Genomic DNA, 20,697 nt, shown 5'->3' on the forward strand with positions numbered 1-20,697 from the left:
GTGCTCTGTAGGTCAGTGTGTGCTTTGCTGGCTTCTTATTGGCATTACAGAGTTTGGGTGGGACGTTTGTTTTAGTATTTCCCTTGTATATTATTGATCACTCAACTCTTGCTTTGGTATTGCTTTGCTACCTGGCATAACTAGAAATTAACTTAATTTGGAGTTTTTAACAAGGACACACCTGCTACTGCATATCCAACTGAGGAATAGCCCTGCTTTATTGGAGAAGTTTGTCTCTTTAACTGCAATAGAATAAGAAGGTTGAGAGGAGGCATTCACTTGACTCATAAGCATTCACATCTGATGTTTTCAATGAGAGCACTATTTCTTACAGTTGATTAAAATGGATAATCACAAATCAGTTTAGATTGCCATTGAATTAGAGTTTGAGTGTATGGAGATGAGATAGGAAATAATAGTTCACTTGTTATTGTTAGGTATTTGGTTGAAATCCTTAGAACATCAGGTCCAAATATTTATTTTTCTTAGGTCTTATTTTGAAATAATCTCAAATTTATAGGAAGTTGCATTAATAATACAAATAATTCCCATATACCCCCGGCAAGATTCACTCATTGTTAACATTTTGCTACATTTGTGCTATCATTCTGTTATATTATTTTTTTTTCCTAACTGAGAATAAGTTGCATGCATCTTGTTCCTTTACCATATAGTACTTAGACATATACTTTCTAAAAACAGCATTCTTATATTTTCAAGGACATTCCAGTTATCATATCAAGGAAATTTAACACTGATATAATACAATTCTCTAATATACAGCCCACATTCAGATTTCTCTAGTTTCCTCAGTAATGTTCTTTAATAATTTTTTTTCCAGTCTAGGATCCAACCCACAATATTCATTGTGTTTAGTTGTCATGTCTCTATTTTCCTTTAATCAGAACCATTTCCTTAACCTTTCTTTGTCTTTTATGACACTGACACTTTTGAAGAGTGACAGACCATTTATTTATAGAATATCCCTCAATCTGGGTTTCTCTCATGTGTCCTTGTGATGAAATTTAGGAAATATAGTAGTTTGGGCAGGAATGCTACATTACTGCTATGTGCTTCTCAGGGCATCACATCAGGAGGCATATGTCCATTTGTCCTGTTTTCAGTGATACCAACTTCGATCTTTTGGGGGGGTTTTTTGGGGTTTTTTTGTTGTTTTTTTTGTGGTACGCGGGCCTCTCACTGTTGTGGCCTCTCCCGTTGTGGAGCACAGGCTCCGGACGCGCAGGCTCAGCGGCCATGGCTCACGGGCCCAGCTGCTCCGTGGCATGTGGGATCTTCCCGGACCGGGGCACGAACCCGTGTCCCCTGCATCGGCAGGCGGACTCTCAACCACTGCGCCACCAGGGAAGCCCTATAAAGAAACATTTGAGTTATTTTGAATGAATCCTAAAACCTTTATCCATCTTTTATGGCATAGCAAATACACAGTCAATTTTCAGCATTAAGTAAAACTTTAAAAATTAGCCAGTGAATTTTGAGTGTTTGGATTCTATTTCTTATGATGTTTTAAAGCCATGTTGTTAATATAAATAGTAAATTTACTCTGTAAAATCCTAAAACTTTTCCTAAAATTTACTATAGAAATTGGGGTTAATAATATACCTTTATGGGGGAAAAATAGTTATCTAGCTATTTTAGGACATATTGATTGAACACAGTTTTATTTTCCAGACAAGCTTTCTATAACACTTGAGTAACCTGTCGCAATAATTATACTATAGAAATTTTAATCTGTGGGGAAATGTGGTGTAACCCTTCATTGTAAATGTTAGAAATATGGCTCCTCTTTCTGTCACAATGGGACCAAGAGTCTCTTTCTCCCCAGTCAGGAGGGTCCCAAAGGATATTCTTGGGACACTGAGGGCACCCCGCTATCTCCTTGTAAAAGTTGTTCTTTAATTGGTGGCTCTTTATGCTAAAGAAATTAGCTAAACTTTAGAAAAAAAGAAAAATACCTAGTTTTGCTTACTTTGGGTACAAATGATTATAAAAAGTAATTCTTCCTTACCTAGCCTGTGGCCAGGTGAAGAAAAATCTATATGTTAAAGTTACATATTGTCAAATTATACATTGGTGTCAGATAGCAAATGAAATGTTTTTCTTAATTTTACATAGCAGCCCTTTTTATATAGCTATAATAGTGAAAGCACTCCTTAAAAGTTTAGACAATTAAAATGTACATAGTCAGTTTGAACTGTCTCAACTCTGTTTCATGTTAAATGTGTTACAAGAATGAATCTGAAGTCTGCTGCAGTAAAACACTGAAGGCTTTAAAATGTTTTCTTGCATAAAACTCAAAGTTTAGCTGCTTATGAGGGTAGGGAAGGCAGGAAGCTAATGTCTGTCTCAAGATACAGGACAGCTGTTTGCTCATCAACCTCAACTGTGTGAGTAGACTTAAGCCTGTAACCCTATGTAATTAGGCATAATAATTTAAAATTTTTTAAATCTAAAGTGCTTAAAGATAACACATCAGTGTGATGAGATTTTTTTAGGGTCTGTTTTTTTTCTGGTGGGTGCGATGTTGAGGGTAGAGTGGGTGGTAGATTTTTATTTATAAAATATTTTTGAGAATATCACTTAATAACCATGTATCTTTTTTCATCATTATTCCATTCCTGTGAAGCAAAAGAATATAAATCTTTAGATCCCTTTATTTTGCAGTTGATTTCAGCCTTTTAAAATTAATACTTTAACCAAACAGTCATGAAAATGTATTTTGGGAATATGATGTTAGATATTAATATAGAAAATTGCTCTTGGAAATAATTAAATAACTTAAATTATAATTAATAATTTTTTTAATTTATTTATTTGACTGTGTTGGGTCTTTGTTGTAGTTCACGGGCTTCTCACCGCAGTGGCTTCTCTTGTTGTGGAGCACGGGCTGTAGGCACACAGGCTCAGTAGTGGTGGCATGCGGGCTCAGTAGTTGTGGTGCACAGACTTAGTTGCTCCACGGCATGTGGAATCTTCCCGGACCAGGGATCGAACCAGTGTCCCCTGCATTGGCAGGCGGATTCTAACTGCTGCGCCACCAGCGAAGTCCCTAAACATGACATTTCTTGATGACACACAGCTGTATTTGTCTGGAACATGAAAGATTGGTCTTGCATCAGATGTAACTCCACAAAAGAGGAGGAAAGGAAGCAAAAATATGTCTTAAAGAATGTTGGTGAAAGTTAGGTATATTTTCTTTGGGTTTTAGGTAAAGTGATTTTTAGCAAATTCAGCAAAGTCATTGTAATGTTATTTTAAAATAAAGGCATGGATGGGTGAATTAAGTGGTGTTGCAGGTTTTGAGTTCTGTCAGTAGTGACTGCTTCTTGGATTAAAGTGAGCCATTTTTTTACATTTAGATGCTGGTAGAGTGCTTTCTAATCTAGAAGCACTGGTAGTGTTATGGATGGTGCATTAAGTCTTTCAGGAAGGATTAAGTGTCAGTGGTTTTATTGTAAGAGAATCTCCTGTGTTCGGGATGATCCTACTAAAGCCTAAAAGTAGTCTGGGTTTCAGCACTGACCATCACTCTCACTGTGTGTTTAGAAACATGGTGGGTGTTGTGGGGGGAGGTTGTAGCAAGAAGTAGAAACACAGCTTTATGTTCTGTAAGAACTTGCTGTTTACTGGAATCTAATCAGGGGCCTGAACACATCTGAACAGATACCCATTCTAACTGAAAATGGGAAAGGGGGAGATTATTTTAAAAGATATGTGAAAATCTTGTGGAATTGGCAAGAAGTTTACAGCTTTGGTACCTTTCTATGTGTTTGGTGTTCTTCCTCTTCTCCACCCCAACCTTTTCAGATTGGTTCATTGGGTCAGTTTTTCACCCGTGTCTACATAACTTTTCTGGAGATATTATCCCATGGTACCAATGGAGCAACAAGAGTTAAGACCTGTAGGTAGTACAGGTTGTATTAAAAGGGAATGTTAACAAGGAGTCAATAGTTGGCAAGTCTAACTGCAATTTCTTTAACTGATAGGAAGCAGGGAGGGGGCTGATAATATTACCTTCCTCATACAGATATGGTGAAACTAAATGAGACAGTTCATCTAAAGTGCTTAGCACAGGGTCTAGTACATAACAGCTAATGTTTTCAGTGAGTACTTACTAATGCATATCGAAGTATGTACTTTTCTAATCTGATTTTTTAATTTAGGGAGAAGATTTGGAGAACTTAAGATTAAATGATGACCTATGGATACCTCACTCAGAGCATTTAATTCAGAGGTGGAGTGGCTGTCTGACTGGGCTGGTAGTTATGCCCTAAACTGTTCATGATATTCTATTAACCTTAGATTGGCTTACTGTTGAGCATTGTATGTTTTTAATCAGGAGCTTAGAATAGTTTTTCCGTATTTGTTTTAGCCATTTGAACCCTTTGTTCAAATGAAGTCTTTTACAGAAACCTGGTATTTAAAAATAGTAAAAAGGAACTGTTCTTGAAGCAGAAATGTTCAACCCAATCTACCATCTCAGTTTTCTCCTCACCTGTGCCCTCTGCCTTGGCAATCATTGATAGAATGCATAGTTATAAGAAGTAAAAGCACACTTATGAGAAATTAATTTAGTGAATGATTGCCTGAATGGATAAGCATGCATAATCCCATACACACCCTTAGATGTTTTAAGATTTTATTTTTGACTCTGGCTGCTTGTAGACTGGCTGTTAACTGAAGTTGACCATGATACTGGTTTATCTTGAAAGGTGGTACTAATAAACAACCCCAGAAACTTGTATTTTACTTTACAGATATTGTTGACCATACCACATATCACATTGTGTTCTCCTTATAAACTATATGTGAAATACTCACTCTTATGTTATCTGAGTCAAGGTTAATTGTATTTCTGAGTGAATGATTTCATTTTTCTTTTGAATATTGTACCTCTTAACTAGTCATATCCTTTGCATTGGCTGTTAGGAAGAGTAGAGTGAGCTGAATGGCTTCTAATTAGTAAAAAAGCCCTATGGGCATGCGTTTTGTTTTGACAATATACCTGACCCCTCATTTTTTCTACCACTTTGTTTTGGATTGACCATTTTTGCTTCTGTCTAATGTCATATAGCATGCATTTTAAAAGTCACCTTAAATCCTTTTCAACACACCATGAAGTATATAAAAAATCATAGTGATGCGTTTAGTGAACAGCACTTGTTAAACCCTCCGTCCCATTATAGGGTGATGCTTATAGGTTTAAATTCAGACACCTTAGCGTGGATACAAAGCCTTCACTATATGGCCTTACTGTTTCTAGGATTAGTCCATCCTGTATTCCAGACACACAGGATTCTCTCCCCTGATAAGATACCGTACTTACTTTATCCTGCCCCATAAGTATAAGTAGTAGGTATAAGCACTTACTAATCAATGTATCCTTTTATAAACTTTGGTAGGAGGATGTTAGAAACCTTTCCCTCACACTTGTAATCAAGAAATCAGCTCGGTAGGAAGTAAGATTAAGAGATCTCCTAACAGGCGATCACTGTGAGACAAAGGACACCTTTTATGTACCTGCCCTTTGTGAGCTGTGGGTAAAGAAGGAGTCTTGGATTTATGACTGTAAGATGTTATGGAAAAACCCGAACGAACTTTTTGGCTAACACAATATTTGTGGCTTCTTTCTCACAACTAAAGTGGAGTTGAGTAGTTACCACAGACTATATGGCACACAAAGCCTAAATTATTTACTTATCAGGCCCTTTAGAGGAAAAGTTTACCGACTCGTAATATACAGTGTTGGGGATACAACCCTGAAAAAACTAAATAATCATTTTGTGTATTTTATTTGGTTTTTCTCTTTTTCTATTAGTCTTTACAGACTATATTATTTGTTCATCGTTCATATTTCAATTCATATTGAAATTCGATGTTGGTTACTATAAATAGCTCTCATAACTCTGAGTTTGTGGGGTATGTGTCCTTAGTAGGCCTTTCCCTGAAATGAGAAACTAAGAGCCGTATGCCCAGATTCTGTCCAAGGGTAGACTTCAATTTGGGGTATGTGGGTAGGAAACTAGAATGAGGGAAGACTTTACTGTGCAGTACCAGTATCCCACAATAGGTCAAAGAGGAAGAATACAATGAAGTATAATTAGTTTCAAGATTTAATAAAATTAGTACTTTTATTGTTTAATCAAGAATATTCATAAGTGGTACTTTTTGGGGGGGAAGAAGGTAAGAGTATGGTGATGAAGAATACAGTGGCTGCTGACTGCTAGTACAGTTTGGTGCATGAAGCCAAGGCTCCAGTTTGTTTTACCTTCCCTTGCTTTTACGCTGCCAGTCGACACAGTGAAAAGGCAAATAACAAGTTCTTATTTTTATGAAAATAGTTTTGACCCCCTGGGCCTCTGAGAGAATCTCAGGGATCGGATCCCCAGGGGGTCCACAGATAAGCTTTGAGAATTACTGACCTAGGGCATGGACTCTAGCCAGACTGCTAAGGTTGACTCTTAGTTCCATCACTTACTACTAGCTGTATGACTTAAGCAATTTACTTTAACCTCCCCATGCTTGTCTGTGATATGGTGATAATACCTATTGCCTAGGTTTGTTATGAGGATAAAGGAGTTGAGGTTTATAAACGTGCTTAGAACAGTGCTTGGCACATAAAGCACTATATAAATATTATTAAATAAAACCAAATGGTAAATCCGGTTATTTGTATAAAAAGTGTTATACAAAGTTTCAGAAGAACAGGAGAGATTTAAATTCAGAGATTGACCATACAATGGAAGAAATCAGGGAGAAACATTCATTTACAAGTATTGGAAACTAAGTTGGAGATTTGCCTTAGGAGAAGAGATTTCTTAAAGGGGCTGGGGACAGAGAGGTGAAGCACAAAGTCAGGCGTGTTGAGTTATGAGGTTTAAGGTCAGAGAAGAAGAAATAAAAAGAAGGTTCATACAAGTGGATCTTGCATACATAGAGCTTATTTTGTTAGTCTTTTGGAGAATAAAAGTGAATGAAAGCCCATGAATGTGGAAACCAATGGGAAAATTTGAGTGGGTTCCCCATTTTGCAAAAAAAGGTATTGGGTTGCCTTGTGCAGATAGTAACTAATTCTTTAAGATATGCAATATGGAACCTAGGTCGGTTTGAGAACATAAAATTGACTGCAACTTTAATTATAAAACTACTAGTTTTGGTATGCCAACTTAAGCAAATTGCTAAATGAACCTCTCTCTGAGTGAAATGAATTAGAAAAGATACCCCAAAACTTAGAGTGTGAGGCTAAGCATCTTTGTTCAGTGTACAAACTGTATAACATATGTATTGGGCCCTGCTGGCAAATCTAGATCTTTTCTCAAACAGCAAATTCAGTTTCTTTAAAAAGAGCCTGTTGCAGCCTGTTTGCCTTGTGGTAAATGCTTGGTTACCACAGGTTGTAGTACAAGGCTGCGCTACCTTGCCAGCACAGTTTCATTCATGCATTCAACAAATATTGAATGTCTACCATGTGCCAGGCATTATTTTAAGCATCAGTGAATAAAATGGACAGAATCTGCTGTTACAGAGGTGACATTTTAGTAAAGGGACGAGAGATAAGTGTAATTTAATAGTAAATTAAGATCAAAGGCATTGAAGAAAAATAAAACTGGAAAGGGTAATAAAGGATGCTGGTTGCAATTTTAAATGGGGTAAAGGAAGCCCTCTCTCAGAAGATGACATTTGAGCAAAGGTCCTGAAGGAGATGAGGGGACCTAGTTGTAGTGACTTGTGGAGGGTAGAAGTTACAGCAGTTACAAAGGCCTTATGACAGGAGCATAGCTGGCATATCTGTATATGATCAGGGAGGAGTGGGAGAGGAGGTCAGGTAATGGGGGAACAGATTATAAAAGAGCCTTTAAGTCATGGTAAGGAGTTTGGCTTTTACTTGGTGAATTGAAGGATTTTGAGTAAGCAAGCAGTGTGATCTGCTTTAGATTTTAACATAATCACTGGCTGCTGTATTGAAAATACACCATAGGAAGATAAGAACAGAAGCAAGGAGACCTATATACCAGTAACTATATTAGTTATCAATTGCTATATAGCAAATTATTCCAAAAACTTCATGGTTTAAAACAACAAACACTTATTGTCTCACACAGTTTCTGTCAGGAATATAGACGTAGCTTAGCTGTATAATTTTGGCTCAGAGTCTCTCATGAGGTTGCAGCTCAGAGATTAGCCAAGGTTGCAGTCATCCAAACACTTAACCAGGGCTGAAGGATTTGCTTCCAAGTTCACTCATGCACCTTTTGGCCAGAGACCTCAGTTCTCAGCAAGTGGGGCTGTCCTTATGACAGTGGTAGCCGCCTTCCCTGGAGTGAGTGATCTACAAGAGAGAGAGAGAGCAAGGCAGTAGCCATAATGTACAGTGTCTTTTATGACTAGACTCAGAAATGACAAACCAACACTTCCACAGTATTCTGTTGGTTATCCAGACCAACACTGATAAAATGTGGGAGGGGACTACAAAGGGCCAGAATATCAGGAGGCATGGGGATCATTGGGGGCCACCTTGGAGGCTGGCAACAAATAGAAAATGAAATTTTAAAAAGATACCATGAATTGCCTTTTAACAAATACCTAGGAATATCTACAAGAAATATGCAAGACCTGCATGAACACTGTCAAAACATTACAGGGAACTTAAAGAAGACCTAAACTTAAGAGTCTGCTGTGTTTGTACATCTGTAGATTCAGCACAACGCTAACAGGTCCCCCTCCCATAGAAATTGACAAACTGAATCTAAAATTTGTATGGAAATGGAAACTGCCAAGAATAAGCAACACAATCTTGAGGAAGAATAAAACTGATACCAGCTATCCAAAATCTATAATAACTTGAAACAGGATAGACAAAATAGACCAGTGGGATAGAATTGAGAGTCTAGGAAAAGACCCGCATTACATGTATGATAACCCATGTATGGACAAGAGTGAGACTGCAGTGCAGTAGGGAGAGGACAGTCTTTTCAATAAATGGATTTGGGTTAATTAGATAACCATATGGAGAAAAACATGAATCTTAATCCCTACCTTATTCCATACAAAAAATCAACTCCAGATGGATTACAGATCTAAATGTGAAAGGTAAAATAATAAAATTAATAGGAAAATAGAGAGCATCTTCGTGACCTTGGAGTAGGCAAAGATTTTTAAAATAGCTAACTATAAAAGATAATTGTTAACAAAATCATATTAAGGTGAATTTTGGTTTCAAGACACCATTAAAAATGGAAAGACAAACCATCGTGGAAGGTAAAGTAAGCAAAAGGCAATCCAACAGAAAAAAGTGCACAGAAAACTTAGACACTTAACAAAAGAGGATTTTAAGAATATTTAAAATAGAAAGGCAGATGTATTAATTTCTTAGGGCTGCAATTACAAATTAATACAAACTAGGGAGCTTAAAAACAACAAAAATTTATTCTCTCACAGTTCTGGAGGCCAGAAGTTCAAAATCAAGGGGTTGGCAGTGCCATGCTCTGTACAAGCTCTAGGAGAGAATACATTTCTTGCTGCCAGATTCTAGTGGCTGCATGCATTCTTTGGCTTGTGGCCACATCACTCCAGTCTCTGCCTTTGTCTTCACATCACCTTCTCCTCTGTGTCTCTCAAAACTCTCTCTGCCTTTCTCTTATAAGTATACATGTGATTGCATCTTAAGCCCAACCGAACAATCCAGACTAGCTCCTCTTCTTAAGATCCTTAACTTAATCATCTTTTGCCATATAAGATAGTATTCAGAGGTTGCAGAGATTAGCACATAGACATGTCTTTGGGGCTACCATTTTGCCCAGTATAGCAGGCAGTACTAAGTATTGGTGAGGTATGGAGTAACCGGAATGCTCATACTTTGCCAGGGGCTCTAACGTTGCCAGGAGTGTGTAAATTTGTATAACCCGCTTTGGGAACTGGTAGTATCTGCTTAAAGGTGAACATACATATACCCTGTGACCCAACGTGTCCCCTCCTAGGTATATACTGAGCAGAAATGTGTATGTATGTTAGTCAAAAAACACATAAAATAGTGTTCATAACAGCAATATTTGTCATAGTCATAAGCTGGAAAGTTCCCAAATCCCTGTCATCACTAGAGTAGATAGTGGTTTATTCATACAGTGTAATATACTAGATAGCAAAGAGAAGGAATGGACTGTGGTTGGACACATTAGCGTGGTTGAATCTCAAAAACAATTTGAGAGAAGCCAGACACAATGTGTGTACACTGTATAATTCCATTTATTAAAAGTTGAAGAATAGGAAAAGCGAATCTAGAGTATTAGAAGTCAGCATAATGGTTATCCTTGGGGAAAGGATAATATTTGGAAAAGAGCATGAGGAAGCTTTTGAGGGGTACTGATGATAATCTGTTTCTTTTTTTTTTTTTTTTTTTAATTGCGGTACGCGGGCCTCTCACTGTTGTGGCCTCTCCCGTTGCGGAGCACAGGCTCCGGACGCGCAGGCTCAGCGGCCATGGCTCACGGGCCTAGCTGCTCCGCAGCATGTGGGATCTTCCCAGACCCGGGGCACGAACCCGTGTCGCCTGCATCGGCAGGCGGACTCTCAACCACTGTGCCACCAGGGAAGCCCGATAATCTGTTTCTTGATTGGGGTGCTTAGTTACCCAGTTGTGTTCAATTTGTGAAAATTTAAGCTTTACACTTGGGACTTGTATATGTTTAAAGAAAAAAAGAATGGGAGTTGTTGGTTACTTTTGTAGGTTTCTTTACTATAGGACATCTCAGTTGAACTAATGGGAGTATCTTTCATTTTGATATGCATTGATTATTCTGTTCTGTTTGAAAGTTTTAGTAGAGCAGCTTGATTATAACATTTGTAAGGACTTTGAATTGCAAGTGACAGAAGCCCAAAGCAAACTAAAGCAAAATGAGAATTTGTTCACATAATTGGGAAGTCTGAGGGGTGGAGCTGTCCTCAGTAAGCCTTTGTCTTGGCTGTCTCCTTCCTACCCATTTTGGCTTTGCTTACCTTATTTTAATTAATTATGCGGCCTCTTTCTCCATTGTGGCAGAGACGGCCACCAGCAGCACCAGGTTTACATTGTATTGTCTTCAATGTAATCTCAGAGCAAAGTCTGCCTCTTTCCCAGTAGCACCAGTAAAATCCAGGAGGAATGAATGATTGGCTCAGATTGAGTCATAATGCCCAGGCTTGGATCACGTGCCCATCACTGAGACAGGTCTGGCCCTGAGGAGGAGGGCTTAAGCCTACCCAAAGCAAATGAAATGGTCTTCCCACAGGAACAAGAGGTTCTGTTAATCTGAAAGAGGAAGGAAACATACCAGGCAGACAGAAACTATCAGTTTCAGGAATATGGATGTCTTCCCAGTCCAGTTATTGAATGATTTTATAATTATTAAGATACCACGGATTTTATTTAGCCTTGGTGAATAGAAAACTGTGTGCTAAAATAGAGGACAGTTTGTACCAATTACATTACTGTCATTTTTCACATCATAGCTACAGCTTTCTGTATAAACTATACCTGGTGATACAGATTTGGATGAAATATTGCCTTTCATAGTTCTTTCCCCTTATTGGGTGATGAACATATACTTAAATAAGAGATGAGGCTTAGCAAGAGCAAATAATACTTTAAATTTACATTACTTGGATTAGAGACTCCCACAGTTAATAATATTACCTGTGCTTGAGTCCCATGTCTACCTAGCCTCCCCACATCATCTTCAGTGATGACTGCATTAAAGTCATTTGCTTATTTAATCCAGAGGTTGGCGGATTTTTGGTTCATCACCTGTTTTTGTTCAGCACATGAGCCAAGAATGGTTTTTGCATTTTTAAGTGGTGGGAGGAAAAATCAAAAGAGGGACATTTTATGATGTGAAAATTCTGTGAAATTCAAATTTTGGTGGCCATAAGTATAGCTCATTTGTTTACATATTGTCAGTGGCTGCTTTTACACGACAACAGCCGAATTGAGTAGTTGTAACAGAGACTGTATGGTCCTGAAGCCTAAAATATTTACTGTCTGGTCATTTACCAAAAGGTTTGCCAACAACTGATATACACATTTTTGGGCAGAATGTGACAAATTAGAGTCAGATGATGGGAATGCCAATCAGAGTTTTTCTGAAACCTGTCTTCTTCAACTGGAGACACTTACAGTGGCTTCTTTTTGTGAGATTTATCGTGCCAGTCAATGAAAACTTTCCTTATATCAATAACTGGGAGGTTTGTATATATTAGAATTAGCTTTGGAGTCTCTTATCCTTACATAACCTAGTATGTTGAAATTGATGAATTATTTGCTGGGAAGGAATATATAGTATCCTCAAAGATGTTATTCTCATGTTAGCTGGACTCATGCCTTTTTGTCTTTCAGCCCAAGAAACAGCAGGAAAGACAACCTGACATAGGGAACTGGGGACTGCTATACAGAGAGAGAACTACAAAGCATCCTCAGTGCAGTAGGAACCCTAATCCAAAGTCCCTATACTTTTATCAGAGTGAGTAGCATTCGTCTCAACTGTTCTATATTGAGTCATACTTTCTGATCTATTTGCTTTATGAACTTTCCTAGATATTTTGTAATCTCTGCAAAGGTTCTTGACCTCCAGAACATATGTATGTTGCCCATATGATAGGTATCATCATAGGTTAAGATTAGGTAACTGAAAGTGAAGGTAGCCTTGAATTGGAGAGTATAAGCTCTATCTAAGAGCTCTATCTAAGGGTCCTAGCTGATTGGTTTTAATTTTGGGAACATCAGTCCACTGTTGTCAGGTCTTGCTGTTTTTCAAGAGAAGCTGGAAACCTGGGATTTTTATTTGACATTCCCCAATTTCTGAATGCTAACAATAATTTTTAAAAGTTAATATGTGCTGGCTTACCAGACATGCCTGTGGGTCAGATTTAACTTGTTTGCCAGTTAACAACTTCTGTATTTAAGTCATCATTATAAATTATATATCCTCCCTATTTATTTCAGGAGCAGGGAGAAGAACAATGAAATGAAAAATTATATATGCCTTTTGTAACTGGCTTGGGTTACTGATCATTCTTGCTGAATGACTGTTTCAGTATATAAATTATGAGTACTGTGATTGAAACATTTTTCATCAATCTGTTGTCGCCCCTTTTCAATGGAAAATGACCATTTTTCGCCTGATGTGAATACTTCTAACAATAATGAAATGTGTTTATTCAACAAAATATTTTGTAATATTCATATAGGCATAAAGGGGATTTGAAGAAGAAACTGTTTAACTGGGAAATGATTTGTATACCTGTAAAGCACTTGAGTAATGGTAAGCTTAAGTGCCCCAAAAGGGTTGTGTACAGACAGCTTCTGTAGGAATACAGAGCAGAGGAGGATCGAGGTGGACAGAAATGAACCCAGAAGAAGTAGAATTTAAGCTGATTCCTTAATAAGATTGTTATAGGCAGAGTGAAGAAGCGGACAACATTTACGAAGGAAAGAGCAGTATGAGCTGGAAGCTTGTTTCCAGCAACGAGGATGATTTGTTTCAAACAGATAGGCGCAAAAGGACCCTCTGCTTTTAGGCAGAGCAGAGTTAGAGCAGTTACTGAGTTTCTGCTAGGTGCCAGGCACTATATGGAAGCTTTCTGTATACACTGTCTTAAATAAATATGAGCACACTTTTAAAAATAATTAATTAATTTAGTTTTGGCTGTATTGGGCCTTTGTTGCTGTGTACAGCTTTCTCTAGTTGCAGCTAGTGGGGGCTACTCTTCGTTGTGGTGCACCGGCTTCTCATTGCGGTGGCTTCTCTTGTTGCAGAGCACGGGCTCTAGGCGCCCAGGCTTCAGTAGTTGTGGCTCGTGGGCTCTAGAGCACAGGCTCAGTAGTTGTGGCACGTGTGTTTAGTTGCTCCAGGGCATGTGGGATCCTCCAGGACCAGGGTTCGAACCCGTGTCCCATGCACTGGCAGGCGGATTCTTAACCACTGTGCCACCAGGGAAGTTCTGAGCACACCTTTTTTTTTTTTACATCTTTATTGGAGTATAATTGCTTTACAATGGTGTGTTAGTTTCTGCTGTATAACAAAGTGAATTAACTATACGTATACATATATCCCCATATCCTCTCCCTCTTGCATCTCCCTCCCACCCTCCCTATCCCATCCCTCTAGGTGGTCACAAAGCACCGAGCTGGTTTCCCTCCCTCTGCTATGCTGTTGCTTCCCACTAGCTATCTGTTTTACAATTGGTAGTGTATATATGTCAATGCCACTCTCTCACTTCGTCCCAGCTTACCCTTCCCCCTCCCCGTGTGCTCAAGTCCATTTTCTACGTCTGCATCTTTATTCCTGTCCTGCCCCTGGGTTCTTCAGAACCTTTTTTTTTCTTTTTTGGATTCCATACATATGTGTTAGCGTATGGTATTTGTTTTTCTCTTTCTGACTTCACTCTGTGTGACAGTCTCTAGGTCCATCCACGTCACTACAAATAACTCAATTTCGTTTCTTTTTATGGCTGAAAAAACATGGAACGCTTCACGAATTTGTGTATCATCCTTGTGTAGGGGCCATGCTGATCTTCTCTGTATCGTTCCAATTTTAGTATATGTGCTGCTGAAGCAAGCACCTGAGCACACTTTTAAGGAGTTGAACTTAAGGAAGTTTAGTAACACGTCCAAGCTCTTATAGGTAATTAAAACGGCAAAACTGGGATCTGACCCCCAAGCCTGTTCACTTTTCACTCAGCTTACTTTCCAGGGAGATTGGGCTGGTTAAGGTAAATTATGTAGAGCATGAATGCCAGGTCTAGTACTCCTTTCTGGGGAAATTATTTAGTAACTAGAACAGAAGTAATACGATGAGAACTGAGTGTTTTAGGAGAATTTAAATAAGTGGATTGTGAGGAGAGGCAGTAAAACAGAAGAAAAAAACTGTTAAAATAACCCAGATGTGAAGTGATAAAGTCAGAATTGGGATGCAAAGAAGAAAAGAGCATGAGATATTTCAGAATGAAAATTATTGGAACTTGGTGACTTAAAATTCTATGGGATGAAGCAGAGGGAAATAAGTTTAATTGACATGTATTTGCAGTTATAATTGAGTCTGTGTTGCATTCATTCATTGCTGTCCTTTTGTCAGAATTTGAATAATTGGTAATGAATTTTCTTTGCAATCTTAATATTTGATCTTGAATTTTTATGCTAATGAGAATTTTTAGGTTAAAAGACTTAAAGGAAAAACAAATTTTCTCAAGAACTTGGTTAAGCTAATTAAAGCTGCATAATATCTTAAGGTTGAATAAATGAATGAAAGTTTAAATTATCTTTAAATGAAAAGAATAAGAATTCATAAATGCTCATGAATTTATGTTTGGCAGGGACAGGATGGACTTTGAAAGTCATTCTCTTTGTTTTTTTAGATCCAAAAAAAAAAAAAAGGACATTGACCTAATTGCTTACTAGATATGTGACCTTGGGCAAGTTATTCAGTCTCTTTGAATATCAGTTTCCTTATTTAAGAATGGGGATATCAGTAATACCAACATCATAGGGTTCTGGAGAGAATTAAATGAGATAATATAAATAAAACAATAAAGACAGTTTTTGGCCCATAGTAAGCTCTGAATAACTAAGTACTATCCGAGTGGGGTAGGGAGGACAGTCAGTTGTAGGTTTAATTATGAATGTTAAGAGTCAGAAATCACATTTTCTGAATTCTCTTTAATTTGTAAATTTTTTTTTAATTACACCATGCTAATCCATTTTTCTCTGTATGTCTGGTAATCTCATTCTTTACCTCCTTGGATTTGTGGTTTTCTAATCCCACAATACATAGAGCAATTAAGGAATTGTTCTGCCTTCTCATGCTCTTTCCTCTTTTTCTTTCCTGAATGCCAAGCTAATGGGTCCTCCAAATTGTTTACCTACCAAAAAGGTACAGTAGCAAGGGGATGCGAGATTTCCAGTTTCTCCATAGCTACCCCATCTTTGCCACTACACATAAAGATAAACTAAGATACCCTTTTATGGCTTTTGGTCTTTTCCTGAATCTTCATGGAAAGGTACATTTTGTGGCCTAAAAATGAATAACTAACACTGATTCTTTTCCTTTTTCTCTTTCTCTCTCTTTTTTTCTTTTCTTTTTAAGTAAGCTGTGAAATCTTTTGTGCTTTTTATCTGCCAGGATAATAGCTTTTTATAAGAAAGCTCTTGACTTATGAAAATAATTGCTAGTTTGCAACTGTGCAGGGCAGTTTGGCTTGGGGAAATTGCTAGTGTTACATGTTTTAAATTTTAGTCTTACTATTCAGAAGCAGGGATTGTGATATAAAAAACTTGGTGGTCATATTGTACTTTTAATCTGTGAATATTTACTTGAGTTTTTATAGAAATAAGATATTTATCTTCTCCGGATGCTTGTACATTGCCAGTATATACTGAAAGATTTATCAGTACCAGTGGGGAAGGTTCTTTAATTCTTATAACATATCATTTTAATGTCATTAATAGGTAGCATAGAATAGTTGGTGATTTAGAACAGTGTTTCTCGAGAATTCCCTGGCAGTCCAGTGGTTAGGACTCGGTGCTTTTACTGCTCGGGTTCCATCCCTGGTAAGGGAACTAAGATCCCACAAGCTACACGGCGCAGCCAAAAAACAAAAGTGTTTCTCAATCTTTTTTCCTTTATTGCCCTCCCCCCCATCCCCAGGAGCCTTTTAAAACAGTTTTTTCCTAATTGGCTTCCTACCTCCATAAAATTTTAATTCCACATATATATAATAGTTATCTATTTATGTATTATATGTATAGCTGTGTTTTATACATAAATAGTAAGGGGTGTTTTTTTTTTGTACTCCCATTCCCCAGAGAATCAGTGCTTGCCTTCTTGAGGTGATTCTGCCTGCATTGATGGTTTACAGAGTGGATTCTCAAAATTTTTGGTTTCAGAACCTTTGTATTCTCTAAAATTATTGAGCACGTTGAAGAGCTTTTGTTTATGTTTGTCATATCTAGCGAAAATTTTATCATGCTACAAATTAAAGTGAGAAAAATCACAAAATATTTATTAATTTATTTAAAAATATTTTATGAAAAATAACCATTTCTCCCTCCCCCCTGCCCAAATGGTTTGGTGAGAAATGTGGCATTGTTACACATTTTTGCAAATCTCTTTAAGGTCTGGCTTAATAGCAAACAGCAGGATTCTCATAGTTGCCTCTGCATTCATTCTGTTACAATGTTAAAAAGAAAAGCTGGTGTCATACAGATATGTAGTTGGAAAAGGAAGGAGTATTTTAATAACCTTTTCAGATAATAGAGGTTTCTCTTCTTCGATATTACACCAAAATGTAACAATTTGTAGTTTCTTAAAGGGATAGTTGCAATGTAGGATCTCATACTATATAAAAACCTTTTGTCTGTTACTCTAAAATCCAGTGTTCTTTCACTTTGAATAAATCTTTTGTTCATGAATAATTTTGTACTGTCATACATTGGTCACTTAGGAAATACTGGTTTACTGACTTATGCAGACCTTCCAAATGTCAATAGTAGTACCAACTACTCACATGTCATTAATATAACCACTGACCTTATCAAAGACTCTCTAAAAATTGGAGAAACTTGTCAAGCTTTTTTTCATTTGAATGTTGTCCTCGGCAATAAATAGTATTAGTTTTTTTTCTTGAAGTGACAGGCTTATTACTTCATTCATTTTTGAGAAGATATCTGCCACATACTCAAGTCTGAATAACCAGAGTTTGTCATTCGTTCTTTGAAATAAAAAACTTGTTCTGTGAAAAAGGTGACTCGGTTAGGTTGTAACTCAGACAATTGCACAAGTGCTTTTTCTTCAGTCATCATACTTCCTATATGCAGCAGGAATGCTTTATGTGTACTTCCCAGTTTGTCACAAAAAATATTAGCAAGACGTGTGTTCAGGCTCAAGATTTAATAAAATTAATAATTTTATTGTCACAGTGTGGTGATGAAGAATAGAAGGTAGTATAACTTCACTGCCACTGTTATGGTTTGGCTCCTTGATGAAGCTCCAGGTTTTTAGCCACCATTGCTTTTGTACCGCAAATGCACATGTCAACATGGTGGAAAAGGCAAACTAGTTAGCATTAGTATGAAAACAGTTTTGACCTCCCCAGGGGTCCAAGGAGCAAACATTGAGAACCACTGATTTAGAGCTTGGACTTCTACTGAATCTCAGCTCCATCACTTATTAGCTACATCCATGACTTTGAGCAATTACCCTGATTCCAAACCAGACAACCACACTATTCCTCATGAATATAGGCCCCCAAAATCAACAAAATGTTTGACATTTGCTTTTCTATCCTAACATTGTTAATGGATTTTTTTTTAGTTTGATACACTGTATATGTATTTACAGAACTACAGGAAAGGGAGGGTTTTTAAAAGTAGCATAATGTATAAAGCAGAGCAGCCAAGATTAGATTCTGAAATGACTTGCCATCATGAAGTAAAAAAGATGTTTGTCAGAATCCCAAATTACATTCCTAGGCCTAAAGATCTTTTATTTATATTCCTAGGCCTAAAGGTCTAAAGATTCTAAACAGTTTTAGGTTTTTCTTTTTAAAGGCAAATGCTAAACCTGCTTTGTTTTGTAGAGTCAAATGCATTATTGCTCTTGGTTCTGAAATTTGCATTAAATACCCTCCCCCCATTCTACAACTGTCTTTTCAAATAATTTAGGTGAAGAAAAAAAATCTGTTAATGGTAAACAGTGAATGTTTATCAATTCAGGGAAACTTCAGTGGCAGAACAGTGTCCTTCGCTTAGTCTTGTCCTGTATGATCTTTGAACATACACTCATCTGTAAATACACATACGCGCATTTTGGAGGAAACTTCATTTCATTTGTGAGGCTTTTGTTTTGTTTTGTTTTTTAATAAAGTGAGATAGAACCTCTTATTACCTTCTCATGTTATTTATGCCAAAGAGCCACTTGCTGTATGGGAGAAATGGCACATGGGGTTCTTCCATCTGCTGTAATTGATTATTGCCTGTGTGGTTCCCAAACAGTTCCTCTGCCTGTTAGTTTTTAAATTTTAAATAACTCTAAAAATAAATAAATATTTTGTTCCCAATTACATAAGTAGTATCTTCATTTAAGAGGATTTTAAAAGTACAGAGAAGGTACAAATCAGAAAAAAAAAAAATCACAGTTAGCTTTGCCATCCTTGGATATATTCTTTCTTATCCTTATTGATGGTTAATAGATGCATTTTTTGGTCCTAATTGGCAACATATTGTATATACATTTCATATTGTGCTTTTTCATTCATTATCAGCAATTTCCTCCTTCAAAAAGAATTCTAAAATATTTTTAATGACTGCTTAACTTTTGAAAAAAATCCATTCTCCTAATATTAGATATTTAAGTTATTTTAAGTTTCTCAGCATTATAAATATACTGTAAAACACATCCCTTGTATGTGTGTGTATGTATATATATATACATATGTATGTATATATAATTTTCTCCTGATTATACCCTAGTTATTCTGTTGAACGAGAATTGGTTCAAAAGGGCAATCTTTTTACAAGGCTCTTAAGGTGAGTTGCCACATAGCTTTCCAAAAAGATTGACACAACTTCTCATTTTTCCAGTGTTCTGCCAATTTCTCCACATCTTCACCAGCATTGATATTCTGTTCAATGCTTTTTAAACAGAAAACATTATGCAAGTTAAAACATGAACTTTCAGCAAAAGTTTAAATGCTTAAAAGTTAATAATATAACACATAGCGAACTGTATTTCTCATTACTAGGAGTCCAAGCTGAACCTAGACTTAAAGGATTTTCCTTAACATTCTGATGGTGCGGAGTCTTTAGTACAGATTCCCTTCTCTAGTTCATAACATTTTTTGAACCAGTACAGACCGACTTGTATACAGTGGGTCGGAGATAAAAGTTCAGTTTGTATCCTTTTGATCTTTATTTTTTTCTGTCTCTACCTCAGCCTATGTGTTGAGGCAGCTGCACAGAGTGCTTTAGGGCAGAGTATAAGTGCATTTTCCTTTATTATATAAAGCAAATTTGGATAATGTATGATTGTAGTGTGTGTCTGAGTTCTTTGCTAATTCTGTGTAAATTTCAGGTGTGCAACAGAGGAACATGGCTCAAGAAACTAATCACAGCCAAGTGCCTATGCTTTGTTCCACTGGCTGCGGATTTTATGGAAACCCTCGTACAAATGGCATGTGTTCAGTATGTTATAAAGAACATCTTCAAAGACAGAATAGTAGTAATGGTAGAATAAGCCCACCTGGTAAGTAATTCTTACCTGGTAAGTAAAACACAGCACTATTCATAATTGAGATATACCTGAATAGCACAGGGTACCCAGTACCTTTTTCTACTTTCACATTTTACTTCTTTTACTACACTTACATCAGGAAAATGTCTCATTACATAATGTGATTATCAGTGGTAGGGAAACAGGAATAGGAGTATCTTTACCCATTGAAAAGAACTACTTCTTACTTGCTGTGTTAGAGAATTCTATTATCTTATTAAAATAGAGGCACACTTCATTCAAGTATATATAGCTGTCTTGGAAAATAAGGTGTAAGGGAGTGAGGGCTGTACGAGGACCTTGCTTCTTTCATCTAGGATGACTTTTGAAGCCAAGACAGTTGTAGAAGGAAAGAGTGAGTTATATATAGCCACAGCTGACT

General features: G+C 37.1%; 1 protein-coding gene and 1 non-coding gene across 6 annotated transcripts in view; one reads left to right on the plus strand and one right to left on the minus strand.

The window, feature by feature from the left end:
• ZFAND6 (zinc finger AN1-type containing 6) overlaps positions 1 to 20,697 on the plus strand; it is a 75,168-nt gene that overhangs the window by 38,441 nt on the left and 16,030 nt on the right. For 4 of the 5 annotated variants that reach the window (XM_030878458.3, XM_030878459.3, XM_060293749.2 and 1 more), the window contains 2 exons: positions 12,389 to 12,512; positions 20,118 to 20,288. In XM_030878458.3, the coding sequence (XP_030734318.1) occupies positions 20,135 to 20,288 (154 nt within the window). In that variant the 5' untranslated portion in view covers positions 12,389 to 12,512; positions 20,118 to 20,134. The remainder of the gene's footprint in view (positions 1 to 12,388; positions 12,513 to 20,117; positions 20,289 to 20,697) is intronic. The other variant, XM_030878461.3, reaches the window with a different exon arrangement.
• On the minus strand, positions 14,507 to 14,613 carry LOC115864743 (U6 spliceosomal RNA). The gene has a single exon (XR_004044104.1). It is a non-coding gene; the product is annotated as a U6 spliceosomal RNA (small nuclear RNA).

The sequence above is a fragment of the Globicephala melas genome, chromosome 2 (genome assembly GCF_963455315.2).
Source record: "Globicephala melas chromosome 2, mGloMel1.2, whole genome shotgun sequence".
Classification (NCBI taxonomy): Eukaryota; Metazoa; Chordata; class Mammalia; order Artiodactyla; family Delphinidae; genus Globicephala; species Globicephala melas.